The sequence below is a fragment of the Salmo trutta genome, chromosome 32 (genome assembly GCF_901001165.1).
Source record: "Salmo trutta chromosome 32, fSalTru1.1, whole genome shotgun sequence".
Taxonomy (NCBI): domain Eukaryota; kingdom Metazoa; phylum Chordata; class Actinopteri; order Salmoniformes; family Salmonidae; genus Salmo; species Salmo trutta.
The window spans coordinates 1,907,875-1,928,470 of NC_042988.1; the positions used below are offsets into that span (position 1 = coordinate 1,907,875).

Below are 20,596 nucleotides of genomic sequence, written 5' to 3' on the forward strand. Positions count from 1 at the left end.
TTGCATTTTGGCAATATGAATGACAGAGATACCATGACGGGATTTTGAGGCCCATTTTCGTGCCATACATCCACCGCCATTACCTCATGTTTCAGCATGATAATGCACGGCCCCATCTCACAAGGATCTGTACACAATTCCTGGAAGCTGAAAATATCACAGTTCTTCCATGGCCTGCACACTCACCAGACATGTCACCCACTGAGCATGTTTCGGACGCTCTGGATCAACATGTACGACTGCGTGTTCCAGTTTCTGCCAATATCCAGCAACTTCACACAGTCATCGAAGAGGAATGGGACAACATTCTACAGGCCACAATCAACAGCCTGATAAATTCTCTGTGAAGGAGATGTGTCGCGCTGCATGAGGCAAATGGTGGTTACACCAGACACTGGTTTTCTGATCCACGCCCCTACCTTTTCTTTAACCTGTTGGGGCTAGGGGGCAGTATTTGCACGGCCGGATAAAAAACATACCCGATTTAAACTGGTTACTACTCTTGCCCAGAAACGAGAATATGCATATAATTAGTCGATTTGGATAGCAAACACTCTAAAGTTTCTAAAACTGTTTGAATGGTGTTTGTGAGTATAACAGAACTCATATGGCAGGCCAAAACCTGAGAAGATTCCAAACAGAAAGTGCCCTGTATGACAATTTGTTCTCCTTCTGTGGCATCTCTATCGAAAATACAGCATCTCTGCTGTAACGTGACATTTTCTAAGGCTTCCATTGGCTCTCAGAAGGCGCCAGAAAGTGGAATGACGTCTCTCCTGTCTCTGGGCGAAAAACAGCAGATTTTGTGAGTGGTCAGGCTGGGAACAGTGAGACTGGAGATGCGCCTTCATGAGAATTCAAAAAAAAATTCTTTCAGCCTTTGAATGAATACAACACGTCACCTGGTTGGAATATTATCGCTATTTTACGAGAAAAATAGCATAAAAATTGATTTTAAACAGCGTTTGACATGCTTCGAAGTACGGTAATGGAATATTTAGAATTTTTTTGTCACGAAATGCGCTCGCGCGTCACCCTTCGGATACTGACCTGAACGCATGAACAAAACGGAGGTATTTGGATATAACTATGGATTATTTGGAACCAAAACAACATTTGTTGTTGAAGTAGAAGCCCTGGGAGTGCATTCTGACAAAGAACAGCAAAGGTAATCCAATTTTTCTTATAGTAAATCTGAGTTTGGTGAGGGCCAAACTTGGTGGGTGTCAAATTAGCTAGCCGTGATGGCCGGGCTATGTACTCAGAATATTGCAAAATGTGCTTTTGCCGAATAGCTATTTTAAAATCTGACACCGCGATTGCATAAAGGAGTTCTGTATCTATAATTCTTAAAGTAATTGTTATGTATTTTGTGAACGTTAATCGTGAGTAATTTAGTAAATTCACCGGAAGTTTGCGGTGGGTATGCTAGTTCTGAACATCACATGCTAATGTAAAAAGCTGGTTTTTGATATAAATATGAACTTGATTGAACAAAACATGCATGTATTGTATAACATAATGTCCTAGGAGTGTCATCTGATGAAGATCAAAGGTTAGTGCTGCATTTAGCTGTGGTTTTGGTTTTTGTGACATATGCTTGCTTTGAAAATGTCTGTGTGATTATTTTTGGCAGGGTACTCTCCTGACATAATCTAATGTTTTGCTTTCACTGTAAAGCCTTTTTGAAATCGGACAATGTGGTTAGATTAACGAGAGTCTTGCCTTTAAAATGGTGTAAAATAGTCATATGTTTGAGAAATTGAAGTTATAACATTTTTGAGGTATTTGTATTTCGCGCCACGCGATTCCACTGGCTGTTGACTAGTTGCCCAGGGAGGTTAATGTCAGACGCAAACGTCCCACCTTGCCCAGGGAGGTTAAGGTATCTGTGACCAACAGATGCATATCTGTATTCCCAGTCATGTGAAATCCATATATTAGGGCCTAATGACTTATTCCACATTTTGTTGTGTAACAGCCTGAATTCAAAATTGATTCAATAGATTTGTTTCTTTCCTATCTACACACAATAACCCATAATGGCAAAGTGAAAACATGTTTTTCAAAATGTTAGCAAGTTTATTGAAAATGAAATACAGAAATATCTCATTTACATAAGTATTCATACCACTTTGCTATGACGCTCCAAATTGAGCTCAGGTGCATCCAATTTCCTTTGATCATCTTTGAGATGTCGCTACAACTTGATTGTAGTCCACCTGTGACCAATTCAATTGTTTGGACATAATTAGAAAGAAACAGACTTGTCTGTCTATTTAAGGTCCCACAGTTGGCAGTGCATGTCAGAGCAGAAACTATACCATGAAGTCCAAGGAACTGTCTGTAGATCTCCCACAGTAGATGGAAATGTGATTAGGCATATACTGTTTCTGGGGAAGGGTATAAAACAATTTCTAGAGTGTTGAAAGTTTCCAAGAGCACAGTGGTCTCCATTTGGAAATAGAAAAAATATGGAACTACCAAGACTGCCTAGAGCTGGCCGTTCGACCAAACTGAGCAACCGGTCAAGGTTCTTGATCAGGGAGGTGACCAAGAACCCAATGACCACTCTGACGGAACTACTGAGTTCCTTGGCTGAGATGGGAGAACCTGCCAGAAGAACAAAAGTCTCAACAGCACTTTACCAATCTGGGCTTTTTGCGAGAGTGGCCAGACAGAAGCCACTCTTGAGATAGCACGCTTGGAGTTTGCCAAAAGGCTTGTGAAAGACTCTGAGATCATAAGACAAAAGATTCTGTGGTCTGATGAGACAAAAATGGAACGCTTTGGCGTGCTATGTCTGGAGAAAACTAGGCACAGCTCATCACCTGTCTAAACACCATCCCTACCATGAAGCACTGCAGTGACAGCATCATGTTATGGGGATGCTTTTCAGCGGCAGGGACTGGGAGACTGGTAGGGATAGAGGGAACAATAAAATGGAGCCAAATACAGGCAATTCGTTGATGAGTAAAAGGTCCTCCCTAGCTGTCTAAGGCACTGCATCACAGTGCTAGAGGCGTCAATACAGATACAGGTTCGATTCCGGATTGTGTCACAGCCAGCCGCGACCGGGAGACCCATGAGGCGGCGCACAATTGGCCCAGCATCGCCCGGGTTAGGGGAGGGTTTGGCCGGCCGGGATATCCTTGTCCCATCGCGGTCTAGTGACTCCTGTGGCGGGCCGGGCGCATGCACGCCACACGGTCGCCAGTTGGGTGGTGTTTCCTCGGACAGGTTGGAGTGGCTGGCTTCTGGGTTAAGCGAGCAGTGTGTCAAGAAGCAGTGCGGCTTGCCAGGGTCGTGTTTTCGGAGGATGCATGGCTCTCAACCTTTGCCTCTCCCGAGTCTGTACGGGAGTTGCAGCGATGGAACAAGACTGTAACTACCATTTGGATATCACGAAATTAGGGACAATTTTTTTGGAATCCTTGATGAGTGCAGATGACATTTGACATTTTAACATCTTGACGATGTTCTGTTATAATATCCACACGGCACAGCCAGAAGAGGACTGGCCACCCCTCATAGCCTGGTTCCTCTCTAGGTTTCTTCCTAGGTTTTTGGCCTTTCTAGGGAGTTTTTCCTAGGGAGTTTTTCCTAGACCGTGCTTCTTTCACATGCATTGCTTGTTGTTTGGGGTTTTAGGCTGGGTTTCTGTACAGCACTTTGAGATTTCAGCTGATGTACGAAGGGCTATATAAATACATTTGATTTGATTTAAAGATTTACGTTCCAACAGGACATTGACCCCAAGCATACAGCCAAAGCAATGCTGGAATGTCTTCAGAACAAGGATGTGAAAGTCCTTGAGTGGCCCAGCCAAAGCCCAGACTTGAATCCCATTGGAAATCTGTGGAAAGACTTGAAGATTGCTGTTCACCGCCACATCCCATCTAATTTAACAGAGCTTGAGAAAATCTGCGAGGATGAATTGGAGAAAATCCTCAAATCCAGATGTGCAAAGCTGATGCAGACATACCCAAGACGACCTGTAATCTCTGCCAAAGGTGCTTCTACAAATATTGACTCGGGTGTGAATACTTATGTAAATTAAATATTTCTGTATTACATTTTCAATAAATTTGCAAAACATTTTGCCCCATAATGACAAAAAGTGAAAACATGTTTTTAGAAATTGTGTAGATGGGTAAAAAAATGTTTTTTACATCCATTTTGAATTCAGGCTGTAACACAGCAAAATGTTGAATAAGTCAAAGGGTATGAATAGTTTATGAAGGCACTGTATATGGCACTACTTTTGCCTTGATCAAAAGTAGTGCACTATAAAGTGAATAGGGTGTCATTTGGGACACAGACATGGTGTCCGTCCTTTACCCGGATTACACAGTGATGCCTGGTGCGCGACTGACAAATTAACTCTTATGTAGAAGGCCTAGGTAAGAGGCCTGGGTTGACTCCCAAATTTCACCCTATTTCCTAAATAGTGCCTAGGCTCTTACGGGCCCTGTTCAAAAGTAGTCACTATAAAGGGAATAGGGTGCCATTTGGGAAGCAATGGCACACGACCCTTTGACCTGTGATCTTGTCAGGGATTAATCGGCAGGATGCACCAGCAGGTTTAGGCACCAGATTAGGCTTCACGCTGACCCATGGCACTGCCGCACTCTGGCTGTCATGGGAACTATAGAGGTGACATTACATCATCATCACTAATCTAATCTGATTGGTCTGAAGATTTTTTTTGAGAGAAGAATATTCCCATTGATCCTTCTGTACATGCTTGGATTTAACACACACAAGTAACATGTTTGCGCACACACACACACACACACACACACACACACACACACACACACACACACACACACACACACACACACACACACACACATAGACACAGGCCAGGATTCAATCCCATCGCAGATTATAGGAATTTCAGCTTTTAAAGGCAATGTTCCCGCTTTTGCGGAGATCACAATTCCTATAACCGAGATCGGATTGAATCCTGGCCACACACACAAAAATGGACCACATACAGTACCAGTCAGAAGTTTGGACACACCTACGCATTCAAGGGTTTTTCTTTATTTTTTAAAATGATTTTCTACATTGTAGAATAATAGTGAAGACATCAAAACTATGAAATAGCACATATGGAATCATGTGGTAACCAAAAAAGTGTTCAACAAATCAAAATATATTTTATATTTGAGATTCTTCAAAGTAGCCATCCTTTGCCTTGATGACAGCTTTGCACACTCTTCGCATTCTCTCAACTAGCTTCATGAGGTAGTCACCTGGAATACATTTCAATTGACAGGTATGCCTTGTTTAATTTGTGGAATTTCTTTCCTTCTTAATGCGTTTGAGCCAATCAGTTGTGTTGTTACAAGGTAGGGGTGGTATACAGAAGATAGCCCTATTTGGTAAAAGACCAAGTCCATATTATGTCAAGAACAGCGCAAATAAGCGAAGAGAAACGACAATCCATCATTACTTTAAGACAGTCAATCCAGAACATTTCAAGAACTTTTGACTGGTACTGTATTTCAACTGCTGTGTCTCTGTATACTCATGCACGCACGCACGCACGCACGCACAGTCAAGGGTCAGAGCTTAATGGAGAGGTGGTTATACTAGCAGCTGGTAACTGCCCACTGGACATACACTGGTTGAATCAATGAAATGACGTTGAACCAATGTGGAATAGATGTTGAATTGACGTCTGTGCCCAATGCCAATAAGGGTCTGTTCAAATGTATGTACTATGTAGGGAGTAGGGTTCCATTTGGGATGTGACCGCTGTGTTATTTCGTTGTTGGCCCAGCTGTGGCATTTTTTTACCCCATGTTTTCAGGCGTCGATACATAACCCTGATACATAGCCTTTTGAAAAATAAGAAGTGTTTCATTTTTTGGATATATACACACAACATAACATGTTACACACACACACACACACACACACACACACACACACACACACACACACACACACACACACACACACACACACATACACACACACACTATTTATCCCATAGCAGATTACACTTTCCATTTATTACTCAAAGTTGATTAGTCCTGTAGGATCAGGGACCTTATAAGGACTTACACATCAATCTATACTGTAACTGTGGATCCTCTCCACTTGAAAGTGTGTGTGTTGTGTGTGTGTGAGTAGGAGTCTCTGACACTGTACCCCAAATTGCCAATCATAAATCACACCTGTCTGTCTCTTTTCTCTCTCCCTCTCCCTTTTCTCTTCTCTCTCCATCCTTCTCTCTCTCTCTCACTCCTCTTCTCTTCCCTCTCTCCTCTTAACTCCCACACTTCTTTCTCTTCAGTCACATCACAAATCATTATGTCAATGAGAAAAGAGACACAGTTAAAACGCAGTTACATTTTGTAATTATATATATTTTTTTATGATTTATTAAAGTTTTCATCGTTAATTGTTCATTGAAATAAACCAAAAGGTAGGAGAAAAATATATCAACAACAACCCAGTCAGTGTAATTCAGCATCTCGGGCTCGTTCAGACAGTGGAAGACGTCCGATAGAGGTCAAAGTTCAACCAGTCCATCCAGTCGAGTCAGTTACAGAATTCCTTCTCCTTTCTGAAGATAAATAGCAATTAGTTTTAATCAGAGACTTAGTGAGCAGCTCGAACATCTCTTATATCTCCACAACTCTCTGGTTGGTATCATCTGATGGCTTATGTTATTGGTATTTTAATTCTAGATTTAGAGATTATAGATGAGTAGTTATGACGTGCTAAAAGCTCAGTTTGAATGCAGTTTCAGTTTGTATCTTCCCCCCAATTCCCTCTCCTCATCCCCAGGTTTTCAGTTTCAGTTTGTGCTCAAGTATCAAGCTAACTCAACCCCTTTCCTCGTCCTCCAAGCATATTCAGAGAAAAACAACAGCTCACCAAGACTGATATAAAAATAGAATAGTGTTGATTTATGAAAATAGTGAGCAAGTAAGTTTCCACTGCGCATAGACAGACTGTCCTATCTACGGACCCATATGGGAGTATTACTAAGAGTCATAGACAACTAAGTCTAAGTCCCAAATGGCACCCTATTCCTTACATAGTAAAATACTTTTGACCAGGGCATAGGTAGTGCACTATATAGGGAATTGGGTATCAAAAGTGTTAATTTGGCTCATTAAATATCAATGGTCATCCACTACCCTATGATACCGTAGATAAAGCAGATGTTGATGATGGTTTTGCGTCTCTATGATCGCCCATTGCCATCATTATTACAGAGACGACACCTTGTACAGTAGTAGCAGCACGTTCCCCTTCAAAGTGCACTACTTTAGACCAGTGCCCAAAGTTGTGCATTATTAAAGAAATATCGTGCCATTTGGACGCAACCAATCTTCCTTGACATGTATTAACCTTCCCAGAAAGCTAAATAATGTGATGCTGTAGAATTACCAGCCAGTTCACCCGTGACACCAGTCAGTAGTCGACATATATCAATATCTGATATGACGTGGAAACTGGCCACTATGTGCAACAGGGAGCGCTGTTACTTTCAAGTAGGTTTTGCTTTTGCTTTTGCTTAGACATTGTAGACAGGGATGGTGGGTAAGCATAGGCATCTGCCTCTGCTGTCAAAGATTGCATGTTCAAATTCAGTGAAAGAAAGTTGTTTTTGAGTTTTTAACTCCACAAAATGTGGAGTTAATGCCTAAGTACACAATTTGACGTTTGGAAGAACTTAGAAATTGGACGTTTTGAGAGACATGGATGAACTAATTCTAATCCTGACGTGAGACTGTGAGAGCTAGTTTAGAATTACAATGTATTGATACTGTTCTCTCCATTCCACATGAATTATTATGAACAAAACGATATAGCCGCACAATTTAACAGATCAGATAGTGTGTGAATTACACAAAGTTCTGAAACAAAACCAAAAAATCAACAATTACTTGAATATTTCGTCAAACCATCTGACTGGCATCCATCCAACATTGCTTTTCAAAAGGTGATGGCCATTCTATACAATACATTTCTATGTCCCTAATGTCTACTCTATGAAAGATTGCCACATAAACTATTATAGGTCATATAGGACTATATAGTGTGTTACGTTGTGCAGTAGGAGGGACAAGGAATTCTGGTACTCTACAAAAATATACTAGAAAACAGTAACCTGTTTGACCGGTCTGTGGATCCTCCATACAGTGTCCTGGGGCTCTGTTGGATTTGTAGGGAGGACTGAGGGTGCGTCCTTAATGGCGCCTTATTCCCTATGTACTGTAGTACTCTATTTTACTTTGCTCTACCAGAGCAAGAGCACCATAGTACACTATATAAGGAATAGAGTGCCATTTTGGATATTACAACCTGACACATACAGTACATGGACGAGTATTGCTCAAGTTCATGCACTAAAACCAGCTTTATCTGGCTCTGACTACACAGTCCAGTACACAACTTTGGTTTAGGTTTCATTTGGGAAGAAGAGTCCCGACGGGTAGTTAGGGCTTGAAGCCAAAGTTTTGTGTTGCTTGAAAGTGTTGAAAGAAAAGAAGCATCAGGAGGTCTATTTTGGGCCTATCGCCAAGGGTTTGAATTATAGGAGTCAGTTGATTGGATTGGATACAACATGAGAGGTTCTGATACACGCCCACAAAAGCCAACAGCAAGCATCACCTTGAGAATAATGCTTATCTGAATGGATCTTGATAGTATTCTGGATAGCAGGACTGTACAACCGAGTTTGAAATTAACATAAACCACTGCAGTACTAGTCCCTACCACCATACACTTCTTGATTCCCGTTCAAAACTGGAGTAGCATAAATTGGTGTAAGTAAAACAGTAGTAACCTAACCTAAGAGAGGGTCTGATCTACTACCATATTACTGACATATGTCCAAATCTGTCAGGTGTACACTTACTGTTGTGTTGAACCTAAATTAATGACCTGTGTCTTGACTCTATAGTATTGTTTTCGTGTTGTTATTAGTTTTCACCCTTCTTTTCTTAACTGTATCTAAGGTGCATAGTTCAGATATGAAAATCAGAAAGAACAAGGGCTGCGTCACAAATGTCATCCTATTCCCTACACACCTATAGGGCTCTGGTCAAAAGTAGTGCACTATATAGGGAATAGGTATCATTTGGCACTATTTCTCACCGGTTTTTCTAATTCGTGGTGACAAGTTTTGCAGGCAGTAATCTATTTCTACAACACATTTAATGTATTTAAATTATGTTACATATTCCCCCCCGTACTGTAATTAGACATGTTCATTTCTCCACGTGCTGCCTGTCTGCAAAGAGCCCTTGTGGGAGAACAGGTTGCTAATGTAATCCTCTTTTGTCTCTCTCCAATATTCTATTTCTCACTATTTCCTCCTTTGGGTCTGTTTAGGGATGTCCAATGGTATCTCCTCATTAAGCAACCTCATGGCCGTGTTCATTAGGGCACACAACGTTTCAAAATATATGCAATAGTAAACAACAATTTGCGGTTCCTGTTTTAATCTGTTTTTATTCCCTTTTGGTGTCTAATGAACATGACCCATGTCTTGACTGATGTCTCCTCAGCCAATGTGATGACTGGAAGGAGATGTAACAGTGCAAATTATATACCCATTTTTAGTACTGTACCATACTTTACCTACGTGATGATTGATTGACTTTACCGGCCAACTTTAATCTCTTATCTTCTTTCTTTCTCGCTCTTTTATTCCCACTTTTCACTTATTTCCTCTGTTTTAAGGTTTTTGGTAAGACTGTCTTTCAGTAGGTCAATTCTACAGTTCTATACGATCTGGTCTTTAACCTCAGTCACCCAGCCAACTCCCATTTTAGTATTATCAGCTGAAATGTAGCCTAATATACAGCTAAGGCTACTGTTCTTTTGTTAGCCAATCTTTTGCTTTTGTGCGGTGGCTAATGGGTTAATTTGTTTGATTTTCAAGTGTAGCCAAGTGTAGCCCCTTAATGCAGTGCTTTGTTCTATTTGTGCTAGATTTCGGTACGATCTAACCTGTAATTGTGCTTTATCAATGTTGCTGCCTGGTCTGCCGTTCAGCTGTGTGCAACAACTGGAGCTGTCTAAATCAATCCGATTCCCTGTTCAAAACAAATAAAGTGGTGGGGTGCAATTGCTAGAGAGTGATTTAGACAGCAAAACATAGTGTTTTGTTCACTTGATAGTGAATTGTGCCCACTAATAGTTTTCTATACAGGTTCCCAGTAATATAACAAAATCTACTTTCATGCTATCAATTGTTAATTTTCTAAGGGATTGAAATTGTATAGAAATGCAAAATACACAACGCAAATGTATGCATTTATGCATTTTATCACTGTATTCTTCCAATTTGAAGTTTATATTTCATATTTATTTCAAATAGCTAATTAGCAGCAGGCACTATTTATGTAAAGCACCTTTAAAACTACAGGTGTGCATATAGAAAATGTTTAACTAAACAGCAGTAGGTATCCAGTGTTTCTATTTCCAGCACACTCTGCCTCTTTGACTCTGTAAACTACAATATAGGGCAGTTATTAGAATCCCCCAAAATACCCTCTTGATCTGTTGAAAATACTTCACACACTCAACTAAGAAATCAATATATATTTTTTTATAGCTAAGATATTATTTCCTAATAGACAATGAATATTGCATTATATAAAGCTCCTACCTCAAACCATCTCATGACCAAAATATTTAAAGCTTTCTTAAAGAGAGAGGGGTCTTTTTATGACCGTTCCTGTTATTCCATGCTATGAGCAAGCAGCACTGCTGTCTCCACTCATGGCTGTTTCTAGAGTGATTTCCTCCTTCCTCATGGCTGTAGCGTGATGCGAACACAAGTCATGGGTTTCATATGGCACTTGCATTGCTCTGCATGTATTCACATGGAAAACAACCCGCTAGAACTGAGTTATGAGAAAACTATTATGAAAGGTCAAATGTCAAAGGTCATATCTCTGATTCTCTACGATATGACCTCTGGTCTAGGCTGACGGTGGCCTGCAGTCTCTCCAGCTCTGGCACCCTGTCCCCATCCTCCTCCCCCTCCTCATTCTCTTCCTCGTCCTGGCTGATGAAAGCCAGCTCATTCTCATAGCAGAAAGAGTTGGCGGTGGGCGTAGGATCCTTGTCCTCGTCCTCCATCTCCGCCATGTCCTTGGCACTGCACTGGGGGGTGGACGGCACCTCAAAGGTTTTGTGGAAGTGAGCGTAATCCACTTTGTACTGGCTCTTCTCCTCGAAGACGACAGGCTCGAAGCGGTGACCCCACAGAATCTCTGAGGACAGGTAGGAGCTGCGAGCTTGCGCTGTCATGGCTGTGGCTTCCACCATCCCTTCAAGTATCACCACTATCTCAAAGTCGGACAACTCCAGGTCCTGCTTGCTGATGCCGAACAGGGGGCTCTCCTCATCGATCTCATGCACAATGGTGAGCGGGGAGACCAGGAAGATGCGGTCGATGCCCGTGTCATACCCTACGTTGATGTCAATCTGGTCCAGGGGGATGTACTCACCCTCCTCTGTGATGCGGGGCTTGATGAGCTGGGCCCGGACATGGGCCTCCACCATGTGGCTCTTCCTCAGGTTGCCCACCCTCCACATAAGGCTCAACTTCCCATCCCGCATGGCGATCACTGCATTGTTGCTGAACAACAGCGTCTCTGCACGCTTCTTAGGCCGCGCCATCTTGGCTAAGATGGCACCGATCATGAAGGAGTCGATGATGCAGCCAAAAATGGACTGGAAGACCACCATGAAGACGGCTGAGGGGCACTCCTCCGTCACGCAGCGGAAGCCATAACCAATGGTGGTCTGTGTCTCCACGGAGAACAAGAAGGCGGCCACGAAGCTGTTGACCTGCAGGACGCAGGGGGTGAAGTTATCATCTCCACCACCCGGGTTGTCCATATCTCCATGAAGCAAAGCGATGACCCAGAAGGCCAGGCCGAATGCCAGCCAGGACACCACAAACACCAGTGTGAACATCAGGAACATCCAGCGCCAGCGGATGTCCACGCACGTGGTGAAGATGTCCGACATGTAGCGCTGCGACTTCTCATCCATGTGTGAGAAGTGCACATTGCACTGGCCGTTCTTGTTCACGAAGCGGCTGCGGCACTTGCGACGCGTTGTGTGGATCTTGCCATTACCGAAGCCGTTGCCCATTGTGACGGAAGGCATGGCACCGAGACGCAGGCCTTCTTCCTCCGAGGACACAATGCTGTAGCGGTGCGCCCCGACCACACTCATGACCAAGCCAGGCTCAGCCAGTGGGGCACCAGAGAGTCGCTGCTCCAACTCAACAGTCAGAGTGGTAGGCAAGACACAGGAAACAGCACTGGGGATCACAGGAAATGGGCACAGGCAGTTCCCCCCTGATGCCAAAACAGATCTCTGTCCAAGTGGCCAAATGGGTCCTAGACAAACCCTACCTGACCTGAGGAGAGAAGAGAAGCCAGAGGTTAGTCTACTACACACAGGATCCTGATATTATCTACTGTTTGTATGATAAAACAATTAATAAATGAAATATCTAAAACATTGATGTGTATTCTATGTGCAACACTTCAATAAAAACTAAGCTATTACACGCAGCCCATGTTAAACAACACCCCTCCCATTCTGTCTCAAAGACTCATCTACTCAGTGGCTTTTGGCTTTATTTTAAGCAGTGTTTTATCACTACAAAGGTGTAGTGTGTAGTACTCCGTCACTTTGGGCTCGGTGCGCCTTAGCAGCAGCAGCAGATGTTGCTAATTAAACCAAGTTCACACTCTTTCTTGTGAAAATTGTAAGCAGCCATTCAGCTGGGATCCTGGTCTTGAGGCTTATAATAGTCGTTTTTAAACTCCTCAGTAGACTAGGTTTGTGTCCCAAATGACACCCTATTCCCTTTTATAGTGTACTACTTTTGACCAGGCCCCATAGGGCTATAGTCAAAAGTAGTGCACTATATAAGGAATAGGGTGCCATTTGGGAAGCATCCCAGATCTAAACAACAGATTCACTTGCTTCAGGGTTGGGGGTTCAATTCCATTTGAACTCAATCAATTCATCACCTATGTTTTTATTCAATTGAGAACTGGCAGCAATTTTCACTATGTATGTTTTTATAGTCCTGAAACTGAATTGGAACTCATCTTCTGAATTGAACAATACAACCTTAGATTTGGGGTTATTATAGATAAAGTAAGACCCGTTGTACTGTAACTGTAGTAAGCTAATAAAGCATTTATAAGTGACATTCTTTAAGAATCAATTGGTATCTAATACCATTAATGGACCTGATTTAGGAGTAACCTCCCACTTCCACCCGTCATCAGCACCCCCTGGTCTGCCTCTGGCTGTACTGTAGTCTAGTGGCTGAGCAGTGTGATTTGTCTCTCTAATAATAGCTGCCAGTCACGTTGAGTCCCCTTTTCCACAGCCCAGGCTCTGAAAGCTCACTGTGTTCTGAATGCATTTCTTTTCAACACAAGTACTGTACAGACAATTTTATTTCAATGCATCTCCAGCACAGTTCATGTCAACGCAACTAAGAAGCTAATTTCAATGAAACAATGTTTTGACTCTTAGGTGTTCATCAGGTGCTGAAGATGAAGACAGAACTTATAACATATTGCCGTGAAATGTTTAGCGACACAAAAAGTAGGTTATGGCATGTGGACCACATCGTTGTTGATTGACCTCCTAACTAACAGGCACCTCTCTCATAGTCTCTCTCTCTCTCTCTCTCTCTCTCTCTCTCTCGCTCTCTTCAGTCTCTCTCTCTCTAATATTGCCACATGGTGCGTTTGGCTCAGTGTAGCGACCAACCAGTAAACAGGAGTTGCCAAAAGGGAACCTGATTTGCTGAGGTACTGTGGGACAGCTCAATGTAAGAGAGTGGTAAAAGCCATCACCATGGAAACAAGTCACCGCGCCGAGACTGAGGTCTGCTGAGATTGGGTATGCGGCATACTATAGCAATACCTACAGTAAGATGTGTTAACTTTGGGGGCTGGTTTGATTGCAGGTGTGAGGTGGTTTGTAATTTCCTAATGTTGGTGGATTGTTGTTGTCTCAGTACACAAGTAACTTAAAATCATCCGGGGTCAGTCTTTCCTTCCTGCCCTCTTCACCATCTCCTCCTCTCCCAGAATATGGCTGTAAATAAAAACATTTTTAACAGGAATAACTGGCCTGGCCCGTCTTGGTGTCTTGCCACCTCAACTTAAGTATTTCTGGTTCCCTCCAGGTGGCTGAACAGTCAGGATGCCATTTGAAACGCAGCCCATGTACAGAGAAACCAGCCAACAGCGAGACAGATTGAGGAAGATTAGATGGAGAGGGCTAGTGATGGTGAGAGGGAAGTACTGTAATGGAACACAGAGAAACCAGAGAGAGTGAAGAGGTGAGAAGAAAGGATTAAAAAAGGATAGAGGTCAGGGAAGACAGGGAGGCACTGTGGAAGGACACAAGGAGGACGAAAGGGTAGAGAAGGAGGCAGAAAACATGGGGGACCCTTAAGATTGTAGAAGGGAGGGAGAGGGAGAAATGGATACTGGTCTAAATATAGCTTGTCTGTCTGTTTCGTCAAATGTCTGCCAAGAAATGACTCCGCTATCTCTCCGATAACCAAAGAAAACCCTCTGATGCTGTCACCGTGGTTACTGCTCTCATCTTGTTCTGTACCTACCTGCCGATAGACATTTCAGTATAATGTTACTTAATTTTACTGCAGTTGGCGAAATCAGGGTCACATAGTGTTTCTTGGTAGTCTTAAACAAATCTACTTTTAAACAAAAGTGTACACCTCACACACATGGTTATGGCCAAAAAAAGAAGACAGCATGTCAGATATAGAGTTGAAATGTATTCAATTTTGAGTTTGCATCCTAATATTACACTTTATATGCATCACAGAAGATTGAAATATAACAAAATTGTTTAACATAGAAACACAGGATTTTCTGACACCCGCAATGTTTTTACAAAATTAATTCTGAAATTCTGAAAAATATTAATAGTGGCCCATGAGGCCACTAGGTAATTTTTTCTACAGGAAAGGGCTACAGCCAACAGCTTCAATGCATTATGATGCCAGTATGCATGAATAGAATGGTGCCAGAAGAAGCTGCCGTTTTACGGGCTCCTGACTAATTGTGCTATTTTGTGTGTTTTTTTGCGCGTAATGTTTCTGCCACCGTCTCTTATGACCGAAAAGAGCTTCTGGATATCAGAAAAGCGATTACTCACCTCGAACTGGAGAAAGATTTATTTCTTCAACAAGTCAAACGCAAAGGATTACCTCAAGATACCCGACCAGGCCCAAATCCCCGTCATTCGCATGAAGAGAAGACACCGATACAGGGGACGCAGGTCAGGGTGCCTTGGGAGAATTCATCGGCGAGTGGGTAACCTGCCTCTACCATCCGTCCTATTGGACAACGTGCAATCCTTGGAGAATAAACTGGATGAGTTCCGTTCACTCTAGACCAGCTTTACTCCACACACAGAGACGTGTACAAATCTCTCCCTCACCCTCCAATTGGCATATCTGACCTTAATTCTATCCTCCTGATTCCTGCTTACAAGCAAAAACTAAAGCAGGAAGTACCAGTGACTCGCTTAATACGGAAGTGGTTAGGTGACTCAGATACTAAGCTACAGGACTATTTTGCTAGCACAGACTGGGATATGTTCCGGGACTCATCTGATGGCATTGAGGAGTATTCCACATCAGTCACTTGCTTCATCAATAAGTGCATCGATGACGTTGTCCCCACAGTGACCGTACGCACATACCCCAACCAGAAGCCATGGATTACAGGCAACATCCGCACTGAGCTAATGGGTAGAGCTGCCGATTTTCAAGGAGCGGACTCTAACCCGGATTCTTATAAGAAATCCCGCTATGCCCTCAGACAAACCATCAAACAGGCAAAATGTAAATACAGGACTAAGATGGAATCCTACTAAACTGGCTCCAATGCTCATCGGATGTGGCAGGGCTTGCAAACTATTACAGATTACAAAAGGAAGCCCAGCCATGAGCTGCCCAGTGGCACAAGGCTACCAGAGAAGCTAAATTACTTCTATACGCGCTTCGAGGCAAGCAACACTGAAGCATGTATGAGAGCACCAGCTGTTCTGGACGACTGTGTAATCACGTAGTCGATGTGAACAAGACCTTTAAACAGGTCAACATTCACAAGGCCGCAGGGCCAGACGGATGACCAGGACGTGTACTGCGAGCATGCGCTGACCAACTGGCAAGTGTCGTCAATGACATTTTCAACCTGCCCCTGGCCGAGTCTGTAATACCTACATGTTTCAAGCAGACCACCATAGTCCCTGTGCCCAAGACCACCAAGGTAACCTATCTTAATGACTACCGACCCGAAGCACTCATTTCTGTAGCCATGAAGTGCTTTGAAAGGCTGGTCATGGCTCACATCATCACCATCATCCCAGAAACCCTAGACCCACTCCAATTTGCATATCGCCCCAACAGATCCACAGATGACACAATCTCTATTGCACTCAACACTGACCTTTCCCACCTGGACAAAATTAACACCTACGTTCAACACCATAGTACCCTCAAAGCTCATCACTAAGCTAAGGACCCTGGGGGACTAAACACCTCCCTCTGCAATTGGATCTTGGACTTCCCGACGGGCCGCCCCCAGGTGGTAAGGGTAGGTAAGGGTAGGCAACAATACATCTGCCACGCTGATCCTCAACACAGGGGCCCCTCAGTGGTGTGTGCTTAGTCCCCTCTTGTAATCCCTGTTCACCCATGACCAAGTGGCCAAGCACGACTCCAACACCATCATTAAGTTTGCCGACGACACAACAGTAGTAGGCCTGATCACTGACAATGATGAGACAGCATATATGGAGGTCAGAGACCCGGACGTGTGGTGCCAGGACAACAACCGCTCCCTCAACATGATCAAGACAAAGGAGATGATCGTAGACTACAGGAAAAGGAGGGCCGATCACACCTCCATTCTCATCGAAGAGGCTGTAGTGGAGCAGGTTGAGAGCTTAAAGTTCCTTGGTGTCCACAACACCTACAAACTAACATGGTCCAACCACACCAAGACAGTCGTGAAGAGGGCACGACAATGCTTATTCCCCCTCAGAAGACTGAAAAGATTTGGCATGGGTCCTCAAATCCTCAAAAAGTTCTACAGCTGCACCATCAAGAGTATACTGACTGGTTGCATCACCGCCTGGTATGGCAACTGCTCGGTCTCCGACCGCAAGGCGCTACAGAGGGTAATGCATACAGCCCAGTACATCACTGTGGCCAAGCTTCCTGCCATCCAGGACCTCTATACCAGGCAGAGTCAAAGACTCCAGCCACCCTGGTCATAGATTGTTCTCTCTGCTACCGCACGTCAAGAGGTACCAGAGTACAAAGTCTAGGTCCAAAAGGCTTCTTAACAGCTGCTACCCCCAAGCCATAAGACTACTGAAGAGCTAATGAAATGGCTACCTGGACTATTTTGTATTGACCCCCCCCCCCCTTTTTTTTTACGCTGCTGCAACTCACTGTTTATTATCTATTATAAATGTATAGTCACTTTACCTCAATTACCTCGACTACCCTGTACATTGACTCGGTACCGGTGCCCCCTGCATATAGGTCTTGTTATTTTATTGTTGCTATTTTATTTTTTACCTTAGTTTATTTAGCAAATATTTTTCTTAACTCTCATTTTTCTTAAAACAGCAATGTTGGTTAAGGGCTTGTAAGTAAGCATTTCCCGGGAAGGTCTACACCTGTTGTATTCGGCGCATGTGACAAATACAATTTTATTTGATTTTGATTTCCGTTGTGATGTCTGTGTGACTCCTTGTAATGTCTTAGAATCATAAGAAACAAATTATGTTTGAGTTGTCAGAAGACTTGGTAAACAAGCTATGTATTATAGCTTGAAAACATGCTTAAAAAGAATGTAATGTTGCTCTCTACAGATATAAAATATAACTCAAGCGCTGCATGAAAAAATAAGTATTTGTCAGAGGCCCACCCTTAAATGTAATGCATTACGCACATCTTACAGAGTGAGAATTTAAGTCCATTACACTGTCCCTGTGCAACACATAATGTTACCCAAAGTTAATATGCCTCTTCTTCGACAGTGAAACCGTGAGATAATTGCCATCTGAACCTGATCAGCCGTCTGAGATGGCAGAGTCACACATGGCTATATGCAGAGGCTGCACTATTGCCAGATGACTCGCAGATCATATGAAAGTTTTAATGCCACGAATAGACACACGGCGGTGTTAGATGTTACACAGTAGAGGGACAGGACAGGAGTTGGAACATCTTCAGAGGGGGAAAAACATATATTAGTCTATGGCTGGCCATTGGAATATACTGTATATTAGTCTATGGCTGGACATTGGAATATATATTAGTCTGTCTGGCCATTGAAACAAGGCTGGTTAGACTAGTTTAGATCAGGCCTTGTACCTAATGTCACTTTTCTCTTTAATGGTTTTCAGATAAAGTGGGGCTGAATATTGTCTATAATGTACACTGAACATGTATTAATTAAACCCTTTAAATGTCATTATTGAAAGCCTGCTGGTTCCAATTGCAATGAAATTATCACAGAGTTAGTGGGAGAGGAATAAAATAAATGAGAGCTGAGCAGAGGAACACACACAAACTTTCAGTGCGCCCTATGGGCCCTCCTTAAAATAAGTGCTATTAGGGACACAGGCAAAGTGAGTCAGAGAGCACTGTAGAGAGAGACATCTACTGTGAGATGATTCAGCACATAGCCAATTGTAATCAGACCTTTATAGCTGTCCCCCCACCCTCGACTTATGTGACCCACTGCCTGACTGGCTAACAAACACACGTTCAAACACAGAGACAAAGACAGACAGAGAGACGGAAATACAGACAGACAGAAATTAGTGTCCTTCCATGATTATCTCCTTGGTATTTATGACTATTATATTTCAAGAGGGTCTTAAAGTCCAATGAATGAAGTCCATGCCAAGACGATCTTGTTGCTGTAGTTTGGTTTGACTGACATGTAATTACAGACATTTAGGCTACCTGTTGGTTTGGTTTATGTCATCTGCTTTCTGAATATTCACAGCAAAGGTATAGGGTCAAGTGAATTTCATGATTTGCAGAATTTACTATTATTTTTACTGAATTTTTTTGAATCTACTGAGTTGGAATGAGAGGACCTCATAATTCCCAGCTTTGATCTATACTGAAATCAAACTCCCAGAGCTGTCAGCATGCAGACGGGACACCACAGGTGTGTGTGTGTGAGTGTTTCACAACGTTCGAAGTAGAGTATGTATGAATGCTCATCTGACATGGAACAGAATGCACAGACTACAGGATGGAATAACATGGCTATGTGAACGTTGTGTGGCTCTTTCTCATATTTGTCTCATACCACATTCATAGTTCATCTCTAACTGTAAGCGGATTGGCTATCACACAATTTGGAAACTTGTAAAATATGAGAATTCTGTTTTCCCCAGACACAATTATAATTATTTGGGTGTTCTGTAAGATTTCAGTAACACTTTACTTGACACCAGGCATCATAACACGTTATGCCATGGTCATAACCATGTCATAATGTCATAACAGCTGACATAACTTGTCATAACCTGCTATAACTGTCATGACACATATATTTAGACCTGTTGTGACATATATTGCGTTATTTTATGGCTGGTTATCACATCTACATAAGTGTCAAAACCTACCACAAAACATTGCGCCATAACACCATTCCATTACACCATAGCCTACCTGTCAAAGGTATGTTAATGTTAAATAATCTTTTTTTATTGACCATATTAAATTGTCATTGTAATTGCGCACACATTGATGTCATACATGCACCTACCCCAATGCTCTGTTGCTGATGACTAGGATGAATGCAGGAGCAGATTTCAGGAGCAGGTCAAGACACCCTCTTTTTGACTGATGTCTGATATAAGGGCATGTACATAATAGGACTATCTGACTTATTTGATTATGATGGTCATAATGCTTCTTGACAGTCAAAGTGTCTTTCCTTAGTCCAAGTAAAGTGACACAGGATGGTTATAATGATTCATGACAGCCATAAAGTGTATTTTCTACAAGTTATTTAAAATATGATGAAAAAAAACATAACTTTAAAGAATTCATTACAACAACAACAAAATACATAAGAAACAAACGTTCAAATCAAAGGAAACTTCTTGGCAGGGAAAAAACTAATTTGAATAAATGTGGGTTTTGACACTCTTGTGTAGGTGTCATAACCAGCAATAAAATAACGCAATAAATGTCACAACAGATGTAAGTATATGGCAGTGTTATGAGCATATTATGACAAGTTATGTTAGCTGCTATGACATTATGACATGGTTATAACTGTGTCATAATGTCTTATGACATTGGGTGTCAAGTAAAGTGTTACCAAGATTTCTAGAATATAGGCTGATGTGAGTATAGTATTTGTTAAGCCATGTTATAAATGTGGTTTATTTACTGTACACAAACAAACACATACTCTCACACATACACACAACTGTGCAAGAGAAAGAAAGGGGCGTACAAAGAAGTACTATTACAAAAGCA

General features: G+C 42.4%; 1 protein-coding gene across 2 annotated transcripts in view; it reads right to left on the minus strand.

The window, feature by feature from the left end:
* Positions 1-8,978: 8,978 nt before the first annotated feature.
* The window catches only part of LOC115170752 (ATP-sensitive inward rectifier potassium channel 12), a 44,983-nt gene continuing 33,365 nt past the window's right edge, over positions 8,979-20,596 (minus strand). For both annotated transcript variants that reach the window (XM_029727026.1, XM_029727025.1), the window contains exon 2: positions 8,979-12,421. In XM_029727026.1, coding sequence (XP_029582886.1) covers positions 10,933-12,234 — 1,302 coding nt within the window. In that variant the 5' untranslated portion in view covers positions 12,235-12,421 and the 3' untranslated portion in view covers positions 8,979-10,932. The remainder of the gene's footprint in view (positions 12,422-20,596) is intronic.